Below are 22527 nucleotides of genomic sequence, written 5' to 3' on the forward strand. Positions count from 1 at the left end.
CTTTTCAGTTTAACCTTACTTTTGGAAGTAATAGGTATACGGTATATTTTTAAGGTAAGCTTACTAAATTGATAATTTATTAAATCTGAATGTATACTTTCTCTCCTAGCTATCAGTAAAACCTAATTTTTAATGTAGTGTTTTGCTAATGGAGAAATATTTTTAAATTGGGAAAGTACAGTTTACTTAAAAAATCAACTTTCATAAGGGTGGACCTGTTAGTACACTGAAAAAAATTTGTTTTCTTGTAGGTTTAACTTTTTTGAAAAAAAAGGAATCCCTGAATTACATTGCTTTTAGTGAAGTTAAAAATGAATGGCTTAATTTACTGGAAGATTTTGGAAGTTACTCAAATTGTACCTCTCTTGAGCAATTGCTTAGGCTCACATTCAGAGATGTTTCAGTTCTAGTGCTGGCTGTCGAGCACGTGCTTCGTGCCTCACCTTGCCTGCACCGGGCACTCACAAGGAGATCGAGGAGAGGGCTTTTTGTTGTTTTGGCTCCAATCCCACCAAGCAGCGCACTTCCTTCTAGTTTTCTACCTCCAGCTGCAACAATCTGTTGTACTCACCTGCATTTAGTGCTCTTTGTACGTAACTTGTTTCTCTATTTCTTTTATCAGGGCCTCAATCTCAGGGTAAGAAAAGGGCATCAGAAGACGTTTCTGAACTACCCCTTTGGCATCCCTCAGTCCTGTCTCTTACCCAGATATGCAGACTTGCATAGGGAGATCAGTACTCATTCTTTGCTGCCTAGGAAGAAGGAAAGCATCTGACCAGATGCTGCTTAAATGAGCTATTTGCTCATTTGTCATGTAATCAAGAGCTGGAGAAGCTGGAACTTCTCCAAGACTTCCCAGCCTACAGGGAAGTTTCTTAGTAGCTTTGCACATGTGATAACGGTCTGTCTGAGATGTCATTAGAGAACAGTGGTTCAGTGAGGCCTAGCAAAAAGTGAACACAGTTTCAGCAGCCTTGTTTCTGACTCAGACCTAGTGCTGTCTATTGCTAATGTACTGCAGTTAGCGTTATGGCTCTAGATTACTCACTGCATAAGCGCCTTCCCTCTAGAGTGTGAGGGGAGCTTATAGCCGAGTGTTCTGGATTATGTTTAGCACAGGTTTGAGACCTCTCCTCAAACAGAAGTTGTATGTAGTTCTGTAGTCCTTCTGCTAGTTGTGAACAACAAACAAAGTTAAACTTTCTAATTTCAACTCTCCGAGGCTCTCAGGGCACTTTCCTCAGGTCATATTCTCTCATTTTACAGTTGATGACTTGCCTTTTTAGCCTTTAGTGAGAAGAGCAGAGTGTTAATATAAACTTTATGATGTGAACACTGATGCCAGAGTTCAGCTCACTATTCCTCCACGAGGTTTACCATGCCATAAGTACTACTCAGGGACAACTGGCTGAAAATATTTGGGACTAGATTATGAGGTGTTTTGTGCTCAGTGTCCATGAAACTTCTTCTTAAAGGCCAGTTATGGACTTGTCTTTGTCACTCTTCACTTTAACCACTGACATTTTCAACAAGGGACCTCTATCTGCCCTGTATCTGAGGGATGAGTTACGCAGCTGAGGTCTGTGTAGGTTTATGCCATCGTAAGACTTGCAACACCTTTTTAAACAAACAGAAAGCATCCTTAGCACTGAATTTCCCCTCTCAGCAGTCTCATTATGGAAGACCACAAAGCAAAGTAGTTGCTACTATTTTAGTTTTAGTACTATTCAAACCCATTAAATAAAACACTAACTGAAGAAGAAGATTCTTCTGAAGAAGATTGCTTTTGTTAAGAAGGAAGGTGAAGACATCCTCAGTTTTTCCAGGGCTAGACCCTTGGGGCTGGTCCCTCCTTTATATAAAATACAACACTGGGCACATAACTTTGCTTCTGGCTTTTCAGATTAGCATCTCATCTAACATGGACTATTTATCCCCATCAGTATTGTCACAAAAAAGCAGAGACTCCTGAGGTAGGCACTCACATTCATTATTTTGCTGAGCACTCAAGCCTTTGTATAACCCATTGGAGGGTGTGCAAAGACCTGTAAGGCAATCTGTCTCAATAATGTTACATCAGCCTCTCTGGAAATAGGCTACTGGAGCTCAGCTGCAGCTTGAAGCTACACGTCAAGTCCCAGGGTGTTGAACAAAATTTTTGACAGTTTCAGCCTTCATTTCTGTTCTGATATACCTTTCCTTGTCATCTTCCCTGTTCAGAACAGCAAAATGAGAAGGTTTTTATGGCCTAAATAGAAGGGGATTTTGTAGCAAGTGTTACCTTAAGCAAAGAACTATTATGGGCTTAAAGCAACACCTTTACTTGTAAACCCAAGTTCATGGTTTTCACCAAATGAACGACAGACAAAGTTGCTCCGCCTCAGAGTGGATTGTCTCTCTATCCCATACTACAAGGCAGCACCCCAAAATAGGTATTGATTTTTCTTCATTACCCTCATTTTCTAGGTTTCATCACAAATATGTGCTTCTCAACTGCTCCCATGACAGATGTTTGAGTTCCCAGAAGGCAAGCCAGCTCTATGTACTGAGCAGTCAGCTGCTAAAACACAGAATTAGTGAGAAGTCTCCTATAGGTTCATCCAACTACTGCTGTGAGATCTGGATTATCCATAGCAATATCTGCTTGGATGACTTCTTACAACTGATTCTGAAGGCATCACAAAAATTTTCAGCTTTCTACTACTCTGAGTATGTAAATCTGTAAGTAGGTTACAGTCACACAGCCAGGTTTTAAATTCTCCCAAATGGTGGCAATGCCCTTTCATGTTCAGCCTCTATCTAGACATGCAGGTGTGTCTCTATATCCCTCTTGAGTTGGAATCAAGCTTAAGCAGTGTCAGGTCACCAGGTTTTTATGTCACCACAGGAAACTCACCTACATGGTAATGTATCAAGACTGTATAGTTAGAAATGCATGATAGGAATGCTTCACTCTATTTTGATACATCCTATTCATGCAGAAGCATTATAGTGTGTAAAATGTGATAATACCATTAAATTTGCACAGCTGTATTGGCCAAAGATCTTTACAGTTACTGCATTCACTACCAAATCTGCCTAATGATGATGCATTTCCTAGGAAGACTGAACATGCCGTCGGAGGATCTTGGGCTGACAGACCATGGATACGGGATAATGGGTAGTATTTTTAACTCTTCTCTTTCACGATGTCTTCCCCACAGTGACTCAAAGTCTATGCTTGTGCTCTATGTGTATGTGAATAAGGCAATCTGCTGTCTCACAGATTTAAGTCTGAGCTCTTAGATGAGAAGCTGTTACTCCATTGATGGTAAGGACGATTTCCCATTGGTTTTTAAGGTCAAAAGGGCCACCAAAACATCCTTTTAATTAATTTTGGAAGCAGCAGATGCAGTCTTCTAGTCAGTGACATTTGCCCCTTTCATGCAGTCATTATGTCCACAGCAAAATAGAGATGCAAATCTCTCTAAGGGCTCCTTGTTTGTCAGAAACTCACCAATAAATTCCTGTCGTACTGAAGATCTAGGTTTCTTTACAAAGACTCCTAAGACATATGATACTTGTCCTTTATCTCTTCCTTTGTGACTAAACAGAAGCCTCAGTGCTATGATATTCTGCTGGGGACAGAGGCTTTGATGTATCTGCAGGGTACATGTCCCAAGAGCTCTAGGCAGTGGTTGCAGAAGATGTATGGTCTTACTTCCTTCAGCCCTGCGACAGCATCTCTGAGTGTATGTTTGCTGGCCTCAATCTATGCTTTGTGTTGCTTTTACCTCGCCTTTGCTTCCTCTAAATCGAGGCCAGAATGTCAGTTTCTGTGGTTGTGGTATGAGGGAGCACTCTTTCTTCCCCCTCTCCTCCCAATTCCTATTTCAGGAACCTTTACTGATCATTGGCACTGCTGTCAATGAATGGTACAGAAGTTTCATCCTGTTTCATGCATAGTAGTTTCTGCAGTGGCTATTTCCTATCCCTAAAGAGGAAGGGTCATTAGTGATTTATCCAGAATTTAAGGAAGTTAAATATCTACATTTACATTGTTCATGTTCAGTATATCAACCTGTATCTTTTGTTGTCTTCCTCTTGGCTTTAGGGGCTTGTTAACCTTGAACTTGTCTTGGCCATGGTCTGAGTGCATGCACCCTGCTAGGCACTCAGCTGACAGGTTACAGCAGCTTATTGCACCTGTTGTAACTTGATCTTTTACCTGGTGATGACCACAACACAGTGCCTGTAAGGTATAAGCATTGCCTTATAGGAGCTATTCCATATACACTTTTGTGGGTTATTACAAAATTATTACACTGCATGTACAGAGCCACATCTCATGGATAATACAAAACTAAGAATGGGTATCAAGCCAAGCCTGTTAATCTCTCAAATCATGTAAAAATCACCATAATAATAGGTAGACTCCACCTTACGCTTGGAGCACCATCTCGGAGCAGAAGGGCACAGCTAGGGTCCAGAACAACCGCCTGGATGTAGTGATGCTGATGCATCTAGAAGGGGTTGGCTATTATCTCTTTTTGGGTCAAACTATTCAGCCTCATGTTTCAAAAATGCTGTTCTTGGTGAAGAAACTTTTCAGCTTCATTTATGAACCACTATCACTCAGACATGTTTCAGCAGCTAGGATGAGTCACCTTTATTGAGCAATCTCAATTTTGTTGCCTCATGTTTGGTTTGCTTGCCAGTGGCAAACGGGTAGCAACAGGTCTTCATATACAACAGATTTCAGGACAATGGGGATGACTGTTCCACCACATAGATAAGTGAACAGCTCAGCTTCCTACGCTGCTAATTTAGTCCATACAAATGATCCTAAAGCTAGCAAAAAAAAGCAGAATTGATGCCCCTGTTGGAAAATGAAAATTGATACCAAGAGAGAAGACTTAACCGCTGTGATTCTCTTCTAAAAGTGGGTAGACTGGTCAATTTGTTTCTGATTAGGAAAACAAAGCTTTTCTCTGCATGTATATTCCAGCAATTTTGAATATTTTCAAAGGATTTTAGTCCAATAGAATGACTTGGTTTTCACCATAAAAATGTCTTAGAAAAGCAAGTAGCCATCATACACCCATACTTGCTATCTCTTAGTTCAGGTTTTTAAACTGAAATGCGTTATCAGGAGTTAAAGTGTGGAGGTTTTTCAGACCAGGTAGGTAACATAATCCTTTTAAAAGGAGACAGAGCACTGGCTTTGCAAACGTTGAGTATTAAATTTAGTATGAGTCATCCTATTCTGTTTATTAACCTGACTACCTTCTTAGTCACCCAGCATAACTGTTCTTTCTCATCTCATCAGGGATCAAACCTTTCCATCACCCTGGCCTGAATTTAAGAACTGTGTAGGCAGCCTACAACATATTCCACCTTTATGAACAAATGTAAAGCTTCAGTAATGCTATGACTCAATGAAAAAATAATGCTCCTCACTGCTTTTTACCCAGAGTTTTAAGGACTTCAAATACGTAGAGTGGTCTCTATGTAAATGGACTAAATTATACGTTGCTCAAGCATTTGATGGGCATCCAGCTGAATTAAAGGATATTTAGTGGGAATCTCACACTTGTTGGGAGGAATACGATAGATTGCGCTGAAGAAAATGTGAAATGGGCTGACCTTCTACCAACACTTTGCTGAACTCCACAAAAATGCTGTATTATTTGCAGAGATCTCACTCAGCAGCAGTACATACAACTATATGCATCTCCCAAATATTTACCTTGCTAGAATAAAACAAGTAATCAAAGCAGGGGAAGAAAACTTTTTGTCTTTCTATCTGCAAGTTTACAAATTAAAAAATGTACACATCCTTCCCTTCCCTTCCCTTCCCTTCCCTTCCCTTCCCTTCCCTTCCCTTCCCTTCCCTTCCCTTCCCTTCCCTTCCCTTCCCTTCCCTTCCCTTCCCTTCCCTTCTCTTCCTTCCCTTCCCTTCCCTTCCCTTCCCTTCCCTTCCCTTCCCTTCCCTTCCCTTCCCTTCCCTTCCCTTCCCTTCCCTTCCCTCCCCTCCCCTCCCCTCCCCTCCCCTCCCCTCCCCTCCCCTCCCCTCCCCTCCCCTTCCCTTCCCTTCCCTTCCCTTCCCTTCCCTTCCCTTCCCTCTTTTATCCAGATTATTATTAACCACTAGCCACTTAAAATTTTGCTAAACTTTGGAATGATTTTCATAGGAACAGCACGGATTAATAATTAATTATTCAATAATATTAGTATTATTACTGAAAGTCAAGATGAAACTTCAGAAGGAGCTGGCAAAGCAAGAAAGCCTATGATTGACAGAATTATAGGAACTTCCGCTAACAGAAAATGATTGGTAAGATATCTTCCATTTATGCTAATTTGCCAAGTACTTAAATGTGTCTACTGAAGTAACCAGTTTGTTAGAGGAGCAGAGACTGGGACCAGCATATCAAGTTTTGAGTAAAGAGACTATCCACTCTCTCTAGAAATGTGTGTAATGTTCTTTGGAGAGAACAAAAGAAGAAGGAAATGTTTTAAGGAAAGTCTTATGGTTATTTTTCACTTACGAAACCCTTTTTTTTTTTTTTTCTTACAAAAGAATGCCCTTGCAGTCCTTTGCAGGGAAAGTCCCAGCGTACTATTTACATTGGGTAACAAGCCAATGTATAATCGTGTCACTGTGACATGCTACAACTCAGTATCATTCCTAAATTAGCTGCACAGTCAGAGCTCACTTCTTTTACAAAAGCAGCATTGCCTGCGTGAAGAGAAAAGGGAAGGGAAGGGAAGGGAAGGGAAGGGAAGGGAAGGGAAGGGAAGGGAAGGGAAGGGAAGGGAAGGGAAGGGAAGGGAAGGGAAGGGAAGGGAAGGGAAGGGAAGGGAAGGGAAGGGAAGGGAAGGGAAGGGAAGGGAAGGGAAGGGAAGGGAAGGGAAGGGAAGGAGAAATGTCCTAATGTCCTAATTATTTTCTATTAAAATAAGTTTAGAAAAAAAATCATGTGGTTTGGACAATCAATTTATTAAATCTTACATAACTGCACAGAAGAAAAGGATTTATATAAAGTGCTTTGTAAACTAATCCCCAACAGAAAGCTCTTTCACATCTGCTGGCTGCTAAGAATACTTCTGAGTCTTTCATCAGTCTAATTCTGTCTGGATTTGACAGGATTAGATAAAGGCAAATATTAAGGGCCACACTATTAGCTTTTCCTAAATCTTTCAAACTTCAGGACAGTGAAAAGGGGAGTAGGAAATGTGTAAAGAAATTACATTACTCTACAGAAGACTTTTGTTGATTTTTTTTGTTTTTGTTTTGAAATTAATTTGGTATGTTTCTAAAGAGTGATTTTAAGAAAATATTCCTTTCTGTGCAAACTAAACATTCCTGAATGGCAATAGAATGAGGGCATGCTCATGGTAAACCGTTCCTAGCCCAAGTTAAACAGGCTGAGCACTCTCCTTGATGCTGCCAAAGAGATATTTAATTTCTTTATATGCTAGTTGCTTCCATGACCTCTGACTATTCCAGGGTTCTCTTGAGAGGGATCCTTTTTTTTTCTCTTCTATTTTTCATGGCCCATATAATGCTTTAGTTTACACGGGAGAGAACTATTCAGTGAGAATCTCAGAGTTTCGCTTGTGAGTGATAGTTATAAAAGATTCATTGTAGAAGACAGAGTTCTTTGCAAATAAATGTATTTGTATTGTGCCATCTATTTTTCTTTGAAGCTGCTTCTCTGTATGTGGTTGTAATTAGAACAAGACAAGCCAGCACTGTATGATATATTATCAGTCTCACCTAATAGTAGCCTGTTAAAGCAGCTGTGTAGAGAAGAAGATGGTAGACTGGGTGTATGTGCATTTATATGCATGCATGTCTGAGTATCTTTATAGAAATGTCTCTAAGCTCTAGACCTTGAACAAGTATAAAAATACATGATGAGCAGTTATGTGTTTTTTTTGTCATACAAAGACCCAGTTTTGCATAGCATATTACTTAATACAAGTGGAAAATTTGCTCTAAAATCACGTTACAAGTGATACATCATTCTTCTGCTTAAAAACATGCAAGCCACCATACAAATGCAATATAAAAATTAAATACATTAATAAAGTATATTAAAAAAATTACACCTTAAAAATAAATTTTAAAATGTATTTGCACTGTTTGGCAAATTATGTTTTTTTGCCATGAAGTTTTAGGAATGGTTACTCAGCAAAATTTACAATAATTTTGTAAATAGCAGAAATTATTTAATTTGTTTTTCATTCTGCATATCTGGCAAATGTAGAATGTGTATGTTTTGCATGCTGCACCAGCAAACTTTTCAGCATTACAGAAGAAACAATTAAGTTTCTGATGAACTTCAGTTCTCCCTCACAGTTCACTTTTGCTTAACTTCAGGTTGATCGGTTTTTATATTGCTTTATTTTGGCACATTTTAAAATACTGAGCCAAGCCCTAGACTGTAAATGCTGGTGTAGCTGCACTGGATCTATGGGCGCAGTATCAGTAAATACTTGTTGAAGATCTGGCTACAATTACTTTTCAAGGGAAAATGGTTTGTTGAATCACTTCATTAAATCCTTGTTGGCTTTGGACTCATCCAAAATTTTATTACACGTTTGTTCTCAGGAACATGATTATACACACAGCTCAAAACCCAGTCACCATGGTCAATGAGTTACAGAGACTGAACACCTGCATCACTTGAATATGCTGCTTTTCTTTCTCACAAAAGCACCTGGATGTATAATATTAGCAAACTGGAAATATCCTTACCTGATTGAGTACCCAAATGCTGTGCAGTGTAAAACAGGATACCATCTGGAGATAGAGGCTGAAACTGGAGTTTGATATGGGTCTTATGTCGGATATAAAAGGGTGCAAATGACATCCACGATGATTCGTTACTTCTGAAAGAAGGATCACTAATGGAAATAGCTGAAAAATATGAGAGGAAATGTCTTCTTCTGAAAGATACTTGGGAGTACTGCACTACTGTAGCATCAGCTGTCTACAGATACTCTGTATATCTCACATATGCTGTACATAATACTTCCAGTTCTTCCCTTTCTGAAGACTAAAAACAACCTATATAGAGAATAAAACTCACATAATAGCAAATCAGTCATTTTGTTTTCTGGATGCCTTGTCTTCATTGACAATCAAGCCTGTAGTTTTCATGCAAACTAAATGTGATCTTGTTAGTGTTCACTTTCAAATATATAAAAGTGTTATGTTTACATTGTTTACAAATTCAAGCACAAAGTACTCTTGCAGGAGTCAAAATAAGCAGTCATTTCTTCACTACATAGACAAAATCTTTAGTGGAAGATCTTTATGAACTGCTTCTTATGACATAAGAATGTACATTTTAAGTTGAAAGTACATTATTAATAGCTGCTGAAATTTGTTTTTAGGATAATCAAACTGAGCTGCTCAGTAATTCAAATGGTTCTGTATTATAATGAAATGTATAAATTTTGAAATATTATACATTTTCTAATCGTTTTCACAGTTTTTCTGCTGAAGCTGTGTTGTTTCTTTTTTAAGAAACCAACAACTTTCCTCAATTTGGCACCACAAATTTCCTAGAAGTGCACTCCTACTTGACCTTATATTATCTTTCCACACTCAAGTTTTCTCTATAGCATCTGCTTGTGAATTCACTTGTCATGCAGTTGCACCTTGTACTGCCTATCACAGATGGGCCTTAATTATTAGATTGGTATACAGCCAGCATGCTGCAACACTTTGTAATTTATCTGTTTGTCATATCACCTCCCTCAGAATTGGATTCAAGGTGTTTTTGGTGGATTGTTTCCAGCAGACAGATGCAGCATTATACAGGATCCAGATGCCTCACCTGTTTTCAGTACTTGATGATGCCTCAGTAAATAACACAACCGGCCTCTTTGTTATTTTATTTTTTCCCGTAGGTTACAATTAATACTTCCAAGGAATGTGCATGGATTTAACACCACAAATTCTCAGTGAGTTTAGAAATAAGTTTTAACCTCTGTAAAACCATCTATAATGGATTTATGAAATGTTCTAATGATCTGAATGAAACTTTTGATGATCTGCTATTCAACCTACACATATATTCTCACTCAAAAACATTACATTTACAAATCATTCCCATCTTAAGCATCATAATAGCTGTTATGGCATCAAGGCTATGCAGTGTCTGTAGTAATATATGTCAGAAACATAAAGTTCCTGGCATCTATACTTAAAAGATAACTGTAATAAAAATACAGTCTTGAGAGTAGCAATGACTGTGTAAGACAAACAGTAATAGAACTTTTTAAACAGATTAAGTGATATAATGCACGCAATTAAAATGTATGAACACTATCAGGTACAAAAGCCAAAACAAAGTAATACTTAAAATTAATGATTTTGATTTGGATTTTTAGATGCTTGTATTTTTTTAGTGGGTAAGAGAAAATATTCTTCATTAGCAGTTATAGATGTAGTCTATACCTTGATGGCTTCATATTTAAAAATTACACAGAAATAATGATTCTTTTGTTCATAGACTTTTTTGCTTTCTGCATCAGTCAGTCAGTCTTCTCCTACCAAAGTTTTGCACAGCAAGACTTACATATGGAAGAACTGTGCCACAGCTGTCAATTTTATACTAAAATAAGTAAAAATCTTATACTAATCTCATACTAAAATAATATAAAAATAAAATACTGCTTAAAAGGTCATACTAGGTGACGTATACAATGAAATATCTGAAAGTCTTCATGACACATTCAGTTTCACTTTGTCAATATAGTTAATTCTTTACAGCTTATGAAGGAAGCATGGACAATGACTAGTGTGAAAGCAAAATGTTCTGCTGCAGCAGGTGAAATGCTACATTGCTTATCATTGGCATGTATATGGGAGCAAGATTGCTGTAGTAAAAAGCCTTGGAGCAGAGGGAGAGAACAAGGATGGAAAAAAAATCCTGATATTATAGTATCACTCAGAGAATGAATTAAATCCATGACTTTATTGCAAACAATTTCTAAAAATATCATCAGTAGGTGTCAGAATGATTTAGAAAAGCAGTATCATGATTCTGATTTACAGATATCAAGTAAAATACTCTATTTAATATACTTTATTTTGCAACTTTCAAGATGCAAAGAGTTTATTTCCATTTTGATAAAAATATTTTTATTTCCAATAAATTTATCTGAACAAATGTCGGAGAACAACATATTTTGCCACACTGCGGCAGGACTAACTACAGGAAGTACTTGAATGACTTCTAATTTGCATGTAAATTATTCTGTAGATCCAATAAATATTGATTATATGCATGAAGAAGATCTGACTTGACAGGTACATGGGAAGTCCACCCATAGCTCAGAACAGAAGGCTTTAAGTCTACTGCAGTGCACAGAGATAATCAGAATAAAATTCAATTTTTTGCAACACTGCATCTATAGATAGACAAGTTTTTAAGCTGTAGAATAAGAAAATTTAAGCATTTCAGTTTGCATTTATGGCAGGCATATGCAAAACTAACATGTTAAGTCAAATGCTGAGATACTTTACTATTGTATTCTTGGCAACAACCTTTGTTTTTTCCCCTAAGATAAGAATATAAGTAGTTTGGCAAAACTTGTGCAAAACAGTTCCTGTGTTACAAATTCTTACTCCAGAGAAACTCCACTAAAACAGCTGAGATAAATGGATGCCTGTGACAGTCCTATAAGCTAAATTTGTAGGACCTCTGTGTAACTGTTGTATTCCTCATTAGCGCACTCAGCACTGCATGGCGTACTGTTAGCACAACAGGCATTTAAGCAAACACTTTTATTCTGTATCAGATTAATGTCTCACTTCTCTAAGCTGAGTACTAGTATCTGATAAAGCTATGCATCTCTAAATGATACTGAAAGAATGAAATTCTAAATCCCTTTAGACCAATTAGAGCTATGGGAACACATAACAAGTTTCTGCAGGTATTATCGCTGAAGTTTGCTTCTGTTTCCCTCTACTAAACATTCATACATTTCAGGTTCCTCCTGCTACCCTCCTTTAAGTAGCCCTGCAATGCTCTGTATTAGGTTTATGTGGCAAGAGTTTGGTAGCAAAGTGTGTGCAGGGGTGGCCTCTATGAGCAGAGCCCAGCAGCTGCCCGACGTCAGATCACAGCCAGCTCCAGACGGCTCCAAAAGGGACCTGCTGTTGGCCAGAGCTGATCCAGGGAGCAATGCTGGGTGGGTCTCTGGGAGAGAAGATTGAAGAAAGGGGAAAAAAACTGCTGTGCAACAGCTGCTGGGGGAGTGAGAAGTGAGAACCAGCCCTGCAGACCCCGAGGGCAATGCAGAAGGAGGGAGCAGGTAGATGTGGCCTGGAGGAGGCTGCAGCCCATGGAGAGCCCCCGCAGGAGCAGGCCCCGGGCCGGAGCTGCAGCCCGTGGAGAGGAGCCCACACAGGAGCAGGGGGTCTGGGGAGAGCTGCCGCCCATGGGGGTCCCGTGCTGGAGCAGTTTACGTCTGACGTATGGACCCCATGGTACAGAGCCATGTGGGAGCAGTTCTTGAAGAGCTGCTGCCTGTGGGCAGACCCTGCAGATCATTTTGGCAAGGATGGCATGCCGTGGGAGGGACCCCACGTGGAGCAGGGGCAGAGAGTGACCGTGAAGGAGCGGCTGAGATGAAGCGTCAGGAACTGACCACATTCCATTCCCCATTCCCCTGCACCGCTCGGCGGGAGGCGGTGGAAGAGGGCGGAAGGTGGTTTTAGTTTGCTTTTTATTTCTCGCTGCTTTAGTCTCCTAGTCAGTCAATAAATTACAGTTATCTCCCTATGCTGAATCTGTTTTGTCCATGATGATAATTGTTGAGTGATCTCCCTGGCCTTATTTCAACCCTTGAGCCCTTTTCATTGTATTTTCTCCCCCTTTCCCTTTGAGGAAGGAGAGTAAGAGAGGGGTTGTGGTGGAACTCAGCTGCCCAGCTGGGTAAAACTACCACATGCTCATATGTCCTATTGAACTGCTGTTATGAACAAAGATTTCTAGGTAATACTTGCAGCTCATTTACCACTATTGAAGCCCAACTGCTTCTACACATCCCACCCTGCAGCCTCAGGAATTACACTGTCATGGTTTATTCAAGCATCTTGTTGCCTCAAAACTTTCAGGGAGCCCATTTGCCATGCAGTCTGTCAAGAAATCTTGCAGCAGAAAAGTAAAACAAACAACATTAAAAACTGAGCTCAGACACCAAGAAGGAAGCCTACAGGCTGTGGAAGCAGGGATGGGCTACCCAGCAGGAATACAGATCCAACACCTGAGTGTTACAATGATGGAGTTAGGAATCAAATCTCAGCAGGAGTGGAAACTGGCAAGACATGTGAAGGGAAACAAGAAGACTTCTAACAGAAGTCTAAGGAAAATGTGGAGCCACTCCTCAATAGAGTGGGGACCTAATGACAAAGGACACGGAAAAAGGCAAGATACTCAAAGCCTTCTTTGATTTTTTTTACTGGTAAGGTCTGCTCAAGACTCCCAGGTCCCTGAGCCTGGAAGCAGCACTTGGGGAAGTGAAGCATTATCTTTGGCAGAGGAAGAATCTGGGAGCACTTCAGCCAGTCGGATACAGCCAAGGGCAGGGGACTGGCTGGGATGCACCCCAGAGTAATGAGATGGCCAATATCACCATGGGGCTGTTCCTGATTGATAAGCTGTGAAAGATCGTGGTGATCACAGGAGGTTCCTGATGATCGGAGGAAAGAAACATCACATTCTCTTCCAGCAAAGGCAAGAAAGATGATATAAAGACTTATGGCCCAGTCAACCTCACCTCACTTAGGAATTACCATGGAGCAAAAACCTCCTGGATGCAATATCCAAGCATATAAAACACAAGATGTCAACAAGGTCAAACTATGCATGACCAGCCTGATAGCTTTTTTGACGAGATGGGTGGCTCTGTGACAAGCCAAGAACAGTGAATGTTTGCCTCAAGTTGAGCAAGGCCTTTGACACAGTCTTTTCATAGTATACTTATACAGCCAAATTGGCAAAATATGGTTTGGATGATCAGCCTTTGATGCTATATCAGCTATACCACTTTGTTTTTCTTCTCTCCAATCCTTTTTGCAACTAGATAATACAAACAAGATTCCTGCCTCTCAGTCCCTGAGTAAGGTGAGCCAGACGGACTCAGGGGAGCAGCCAGTGCCAGCTTTGGAGCCCAGATCAACCAGGCTGATCCAGAGTGATGAGGCAGGGCTGAGGTCAAGCCCACAAGTCAGCCTGTGGACTGGGGTCCAGGTCTAGATCAACACAGCTCATGGATTGGTTGTGGTGCTGCTGCAGTGCAGCCAGGGATCAAGGTCAAGAGCCTCTATTTAAAAGCTGCTCTTGAGCAAAGCAGGAGGAAGTTCCTGCTGAGGCTTCTCAGCAGAGCTGTCTTCAAGACTAGATACCCGCACCATCTCTAGGATGACTGAGACCAAGCAGACAAATCATCAGGAGGTGGTGGAAGAATGCATTCAGGACCTGCCACTTACAGCACAACACTAACAGTTCATTAGCAATAAACAGTTGTCTGAAATCTTTTAAAGTTCACAGTTGATGTTTTGAATCCATCATAGAGAGTGAGCAGCTCCACCAGACACTTTTTTCACTTTGGAAAATAATGACAGGTGTGGCTGTATGGAAACCTTCAAGGTTTTTTTTTTGGGGGGGTGGGGGGGAAGGTTGCATGTGTAGGTATTAGGTATTTGGATAAATTAAAAAAAAAAAGAACTTTTCTCAACTGTGTTTTTATTTTCAATTATCACTGCCGATTTATTCTTTGAAGAGCTAACATTTCCATAACCAACAAATTAATTCAAGTATAGCAACAAAAAACAACAACAACAACAAAAAACACAACAAAATAACCAGTTGAACTTCCATTTTTAGTGCAGTAACAAGAAGTAGAGCATGTTAATGAAAATATTGATTATTAACACAATTCTAATAGACCAGTTAGAACAATGTATTCATGGAAGTGGTAATTTTGCCAGACCTGCAGCCATTAGTAATCTTTGTTGTCCCTGAAGACATGACCGAGCCAAACATTATTCTGAACAATACTGGAACAAGAGATTGCAATTTTGTAAGTGAAGTCTACAATTCTATTTGTTTTTGTTGCAGTAGATTTGTAATCACTAATTAGATATCTAATTAGCTAGGAAGTAACATCTAGGACCATATGGTTAAATCCCTAAAGAGAACTCCAGTTTTCCAAAGCCTAAAATAGCTATTACCATCCAAAGTCAAAACAGTAGACCTCAGGCTTTCCATATGATACATATTAAGGGATGAGTGCCTAAGAATAAGTCATGGGGCCCAGCAAACTGCACTGGGAGCAGCTATGAAACCTCAATGTGATGAAATGAATTGGAGTAGGAATCTGAACCCAATTCTCCTGTATCTGAGGATATGGATATTATCAGCGGGATATGGATAATTTCTATTCAAAATGGATAATTTCTATCTATGGATAATTACAAGGGAGGTTCAGGCTGGTTATCATGAAAAGGTTCTTCACCCAGAGGGTGGTTGGGCACTGGAACAGACTTCCCAGGGAAGCGGTCATGGCACCGAGCCTGCTGGAGTTCAAGAAGCTTTTGGACAACCCTCTCAGACACATGGTTTGATATATACACATTTTTTTTGGGTGGTCCTTTGGGGACCCAGGAGTTGGACTCGATGACCCTCGTGGGTCCCTTCCAACTCGGATATTCTATGATTTTATGATTCTATTTCTTCTGTACAATGAATATTTCAGTAGATACACAAAAATTTCCTAGAAGAGATTAGAAGACAGAGGACAAAAAATAAAAGAAATCCTTTCATATCCAATAGCTCAGTGGTATTATATTCTTTGAAATATGAGTTCAAGCATTTGTTTGATAGTGAAAATGAATGCCTAATCACTAGATATGTGATACAAGCAAGAGCTTCAGATGTTTAATCCATGCCTAGCTTTGGTAACAAGCTTCTTCTAGGTACTGAAATGCTCTGAAGACACTTTCAAGGTGAAACCTGAAAGAAGAAACACCCAGTCTGAAAGTTCCTCACCGGGACCATTTCTGCACTGGAAGCCTTCAAGTGTCTCAAGACTAAGGCATTGAGAGGGATTGGGAGTATCTCAGTGCAGCCTGATAAAGCAATTGATAAAGAACTAATTATCTCAGAATTTATGAATCTATTTCCAAACTGAGATTTTCACTTAATCTTGAACTGGATTTAGTCTGAAAATAGTGCATGTGTGCATGTGTGCTTTGAGAATGACTGGAGTATAAGAAAGTTGGTACATAGTGTTTATAAGATTAATTAAGTCAAGGAAATAGACTACGATATAATTGGAGGGATCAATTTTGGCATTAAGACACTTACATTTAGCTGCCTACACATATTACTTGTAACCATTAAAATACCTATTACAGTCAAGTGTGATGTAGGATAGGGTTCAGTTGCTTAAAAATGCATGCCACTTGCTACTGAGATGCTCTAGGAATACTGGACTCCAGGACATCCACATGAGCCTGGCTGGTACAACAGGAAACACAGGACTGTTTGGAGTTGGCAACTGGAAGCCATGAAAGATCTATGACAGCATACAAAAAAGATGTATTTTCAGGCAATTGAGTAGCATCTCTCTTGCAACAATCAACAGAGACAACGAAGTCATTCTCCTCAACCTGAAGCAGCCCCTTCCAATGTTCCATTTGGTTTCCTAAATGTAGACACCTATTGTTATTTTACAACCACTATTGCTTACATCCATCTTCCACTCCAGAAAGGCATAGCCATCTGACAGGTCCTGTACCATACCTATGAATCCTGGTTGGATGCTTTTGGATGCGCATTCGAACGCCAGGGCATCTCAAACAGCACTAACCATCTGCCTTTAAACAAGCTTCTGATCAGCTAGATAGCCCCACTGCCTAAATTGACCATGATCTTGGTTAGGCATTGGAAGGGGTTGTCCAGGGTGGTGGTGGAGTCACCGTCCCTGGGGGTGTTTAAGGAAAGGTTGAATGTGGCGCTTAGTGACATGGTTTAGTGGGTGATATTGGTGGTAGGGGGATGGTTGGACCACATGATCTTGGAGGTCTTTTCTAGCCTTAATGATTCTATGATTCTATGATAATGGCAACCGTAATGGCAACTTAGCTATTGAACTCACATGTAGATACTTAAATCTAGGTGCCTTGTCTTTAAAATGAATTCCTACCCTTGTCACAGTTTCTAGCTCTGTGCACCTTCACAAAGTAAGGCAACTAGTATATTTTCAGCAAATCATTCATTCTCATAGAGAAGTCTGAAAATAATTCCAGAGCCATCCTGCTACATAGTAGTTAGCTGGCTGTATCTTGTTCTACTGAACTGGGTAACAAGAGTGAATGGTAAGTGCATGGCTGAATTTTTATTGGGCCTTCACATCACTCTTGGCTGACTTGGTACAGAGGGCATTACTTTTGTACTGCATACCAATTCTTTCCTTTTTTGCCAAGCATAATTTCTGCTAAAGTTTATATATGATTAATCCATGGCATGTGTTTAAGTAGGCAACTCACTGTATTCTACTTGACACTTTGAATTATACAAAGAAATATTACAAATGCATGTTTTCTTGTGTCTACTGTGAATATTGTTTACTGATAAATCTGAAAGTTTAGACTGTTTCCTTTTTTTTGATAAAACTTTGAAAGAACATTTTATCCTTATAGAATATGACTGCTACTCCAAGATCTTCTCAGCATGTTGCCACAAGGTTTCAAAAAATTCTACTGGAAACAGAAAGCTCGATGGGCCCTTTGTTGCTTAAATTATTAAGAGAACACAGTAGTCGCTGTGACTCAAACCAAGCAGCTAGCAAGTGCTCACAGTTGTCTTTAAAATAGTTAGAAACACAAGTTTCCAAACTGTGACTGTGAAACAGTTTATGCATAAAATCAGCAGGTCTAACTGCATTGTCAGATAAATCCAACATATTTTGCATACATGTATACGTGCATTTGTGCTTCAGTGTTTGTATGTAATGTGCCTGTTTATGATAAAAATCTCGAGCTAAAGCATACTCTAAAATTAATTTGTCTTATACTAGTAGTAAATATACATTGGGGAACATTCTAGACTATGTAGAAAGAAAAAATCTTTATAGTAAAAATGATTCTAAAAGACAGTTTCTTCCACTTTTCTTCATGACTAAATTGTGACTAGATGAACTAGATAGTTACAGAATTGTCTTTATTTTATTCTCAGGTATTTGCAAAATTCTGCTGTACTATTTTATCAGACATGGAATTTGATATCAGAGTAACATCTAGAAAATTGACTTCTGTTGATAAACATGATCAAAGAAAATTGTTTGTCATTTGTTCATCAAGAAAATTGTTTTACTGCTTGATAAGTATCCTATTAAATTTAGGATAAGAACAATGACAAGCTCTTTTACATTTGCTTTCCTTTCTTCAAGACCTGTACTGACAAGCAGTGATTGTAGCTATGGAATTCAGAGCATAATATACAGTAGAAGACATCTATTATTAACTTATTTCTTTGTTAAAAGGGCAGTAGCATTCCATTATGGGGCCTTGAAGAAAACAAAAGTTATTTCAGTAGGTATTGTGAAAGTATGTCATACAAACTAATGCCTTTGTATTTGAACATGGTAATAGTTTCAGTAAGTGCACTTAAAGTTTATGGGACATGATGAAATTAGTGTTTTCTATTTATCTGATCAGCATCTGTTTAATAGAGCCAAAACTTCCTTGGTAAAGAACAAAACTATTGAATAATTAAAAATGTAAAGAAATTCAGTGATAAAAACTGTGCTTATTTTAGCCACTGTCAATTCTTCTCCAACACTGCCATCTACAGAATCTTTCAAATACTACATTGATGTCCCCTTAAAAGAGAATATTATCAGGTCTGTAAAATTTTACAATTAACTCCTCTGAAATTATAGGTTTTCTTCTTTCCTCTACAAAAACGAGTATATCACATAGGATATAAATTCCATATGCTTAGTATCTAGTGGAATTCTAGCTTATGTAGAAAGATATCTCAAAGCTTGACATAATGTAAGAGGAGTTTCATTGACTCCAAATTTATTTTTGTTCAGGTTGTCTACTGCCTTAAATGAGACTGTTTATGTCAAGACGAGAGGCCTGACCTAATCTATTAAAAAAAAAAAAAAAAGAAGTAAAGAACAAAAAAAAGAAAATTAAAAAGAAGGAAATATGAGATAAAAATGTTTGGGTGATAGAAAAATACCTCAGGGAGATGTCAAACATAGTTGCTGTATTAAACTGTTCTCTAACCCTTTACTATTGGCCACTGCAAGAGACAGGATTACTGGACTCACAAAGGGACACTGTTCATACACAAGGAATAAGCAGCTGAGGTGCAATTTGGTAAAGATTAGAATATAAATGCAGACAGTTATTACGGATAACATCTGTATTTTTACTGTCAACATCCCTTAATAATTACTAGTTGAGAAAAAGGCATTGTGTCCACATATATAAAATATATATATATACTATGATGTATATATATAATAATGTAATAATGATGTGCTACAAATCAAACTATTTGTCTGCAGCAAAAGGTTTTTAGACTGTTCCTTCATCTCTAAACTTTGACACTTGATCTTGGCCACTTTTCTCACAAGCCAATAGGTCTACTGCATACTCAGAGGAGAGCTGAAACAGCCAGGTCCTTAGTGATTTCTCGGCCCCAGGTACTGCATACAGCCAGGGACCTGGAAGGTTGCTTCTGTCATCTCAAGCTCTGTCTGTATTGAAGCCTCCACATCAGCAGAGATAGCTGCTCTGTTGCCTGCTGGTCTGTGGCATGTTGCCACCATATCCGAGAATATATGAAAGGACTGAGTTCAACTGTGGGCCCCCTTCTTCAAAAGAAGCAGTTCTTTAAGAACTGTTATAGCCTCATCTGAATGATTTCATTTCTCTCATGCAGTTTTCAGAAAGAACCACCTGATCTACTGGGTGGCATCCCTGCCCATGGCAGGGGGGTTGGAACTAGATGATCTTTAAGGTCCCTTCCAACCCAAGCCATTCTACGATGATTCTATGATATTTTTAGTGTTTGTTAGGCGGGTTAGTACTTGATTTCTGTCATTTTATACTTAATTATCTCTAACTTCTGTGGTCAAAGTACTATTTCTCATTACTGTGGTTCTAGCCCTACTGCCTTATTTATTTCACCTGACCTGTTGCTGTGTAATCCATATTATTGTCCAGTATTTTCCAGTCACTTTTATTTGGTAGTCCTATTTGTTCTTACTCTTTGCTATTCTCCTCTGATGTCTTTTGCCTCATAAATCTCTTCTGTCCTTTCCTCACACTTCTTTCCTTCTTTCTTGCACATTCATTAGTCTCCATCATTTAATTTCCCTCTGTTCTCTTTGGGTCCCTTGGGCCACTCATTCCTCTTTGTCTCTTTTTCTTTTGGCTTCAATAACCACCATCAATCCAGAGATGAGATATTCAATCTTGATAAGCAGCTGTTTTTAGCAATTTGCCATCCACTAGAAGTGCAAACTCCGCTTTGAAAAATCTCATGATAATTCATTACTCTGCCAGAGTAAGGTGAAATGCAGGGCACGGAGTTTGGTGAGGACCCATAGACCCTACTTATAAAAAGAAAGCTTTTAAATAAAACAGAAAGGAACCCTCTAATGTGTTTACCAGGTGGAAGAATTACTAAGAGGATGACAATCTACAAGAAATACAATTTTCTATTGCTCAGTTATAAGCTCTCTCTTTTAGGTAATAGTGGCCATCACAAGAAGATCCAAATCTATTAGGAAACCAGAACACAGGGATTTTTACTTGATTAATTAACAGCTTTATGTATAGCATGCATCCTGTTGGTCAGTGTCCTGAGTCCAGTTGGTATTATATTTTAAAATCTCACTCGAAAATGAGAATTCAAAGTCTAAATGTTCACATGAAGAGCCCTGAAAAACTGTTGCAGCAGAGGCAATAGAGCAAGCACATTTTAACCTGGAATAAAGAATTTAACAATGGCTTTCCAGAAGCTATATTCTCTTTGATTTGGGCCTACCAATTGCAAGTGCTCTCTGTAATGGGATTTTGAAACTGTACCAATCTATTGGTTGAGGACTGCAAAATAGGTCAAAAACAGTTCACCTTGTCAGTTTTGTGCTTGAAACTTGTTCTATAGGCAGAACAAGGAAGGTTGGACATTGGCAAGCAGTTTGAGAAAGGAGCTATTTAACAGTAACTGGTGTTCTTCAAAAGATGTAAAGAGAGCGTCTTGAAGGAAAAACATACACTTCTACAATATTCACTTGAATTTGAGAACTGCAGAATAGAGGATGCAGACCATAGTACATCTTTTTGCACAGAGACACTTCAGACACTTATAGGAAAAGTCCCTGAGCTTGTAGCACTTGTGTATGCACATTGCTGGATATTCATTTGTACAATCCCTTACAGGTGAAAACACCTTGATAAAGGTTTCCTATACGTACGGGTAAGAAAAGACTGGCAGATTGAAGACATTTTGTGGGAGACATGTTGATAGAAAGTCAGGGAAAACAATCACCTGAAGATTATTACAGTGATATTTGCATTTCTATCATCATTCTCAGTGCATCCCTATCCAACAGCTACTGAAGTCAAGAACAACCTCTCCACCACTCTCAGAGGAAATTGGATAAGGTCCTAAATGCTTACTACTTCTGAAATGTTCTCAGAAGTGTGCTTCTGAGCTCTTAAGAGTATTTCTCAATGTACTTCATTATGGTGAGCTTGGGAATTGACCTGAGCAGAGGATCACTATAACACTGCTCTGGAATGCTTCCTGTCCCCTCAGTATCTGACAGTGTCAAACTGCCCATGGATTTAGTTGAATGATTTGAAAAAAAAATGAGGGAAAAAATGGTGTTGAAAATAAGCAGAGTCAGAAAACTATCTAACATTTCACAGTTTTAAATGACTTGATTTTTCTAACAGAAAGGAGTACCAGTTTCTGTCTTTAATAAAATCTATTTTATACCTTGTGACTTCTTTCACATTTCATTCATATTTTACAAAATAGTTTTTTTTTTTTTTTTTTTTTTTCTGCCTGGACATTACTGTCAAGTAACTCTATGTACAGTGTACTATTCACTTGACATACCTTGTTCGCAGTAGGTACCGGTTGTTCCGAGAGCACAGTGACACGTGTAGCCATCAGGTAGTGGCACACAGGTACCGCCTTGCTTACACAGATGTGGAGGATCATGCTCTGGATCACATACTGACACCATTTCTGTGCAAAATGCACCTTTCCATCCAGTGAGGCAGTCACAGCTGCAGTAGGTAAGTGAAAGGAAAGAATGCAACATTATTACCAAAAGAAATCAATGGTTCAGTAGCAAAGTAATCAAGATTTTCAAGTCTGGGATACCTATATTTAATCATCTGGTCCAAAATGGCAAATAGAAGAGTGTAGTAACAAAATTGTATCATTTACCTTTTTGATCTGTTTACTTTGTAGCAAGAAA

At 38.9% G+C, this 22527-nt stretch overlaps 1 protein-coding gene across 1 annotated transcript in view; it reads right to left on the reverse strand.

Moving 5' to 3' along the window:
• Positions 1-22527, reverse strand: part of EYS (eyes shut homolog) — a 728533-nt gene that overhangs the window by 2064 nt on the left and 703942 nt on the right. The window contains exons 36-37 of the mRNA XM_035543068.2: positions 22161-22333; positions 8747-8908 (exon numbers count right to left, since the gene is read on the reverse strand). Of these exons, the coding sequence (XP_035398961.2) occupies positions 8747-8908; positions 22161-22333 (335 nt within the window). The remainder of the gene's footprint in view (positions 1-8746; positions 8909-22160; positions 22334-22527) is intronic.

The sequence above is a fragment of the Cygnus atratus genome, chromosome 3 (assembly GCF_013377495.2).
Source record: "Cygnus atratus isolate AKBS03 ecotype Queensland, Australia chromosome 3, CAtr_DNAZoo_HiC_assembly, whole genome shotgun sequence".
Lineage (NCBI taxonomy): Eukaryota > Metazoa > Chordata > Aves > Anseriformes > Anatidae > Cygnus > Cygnus atratus.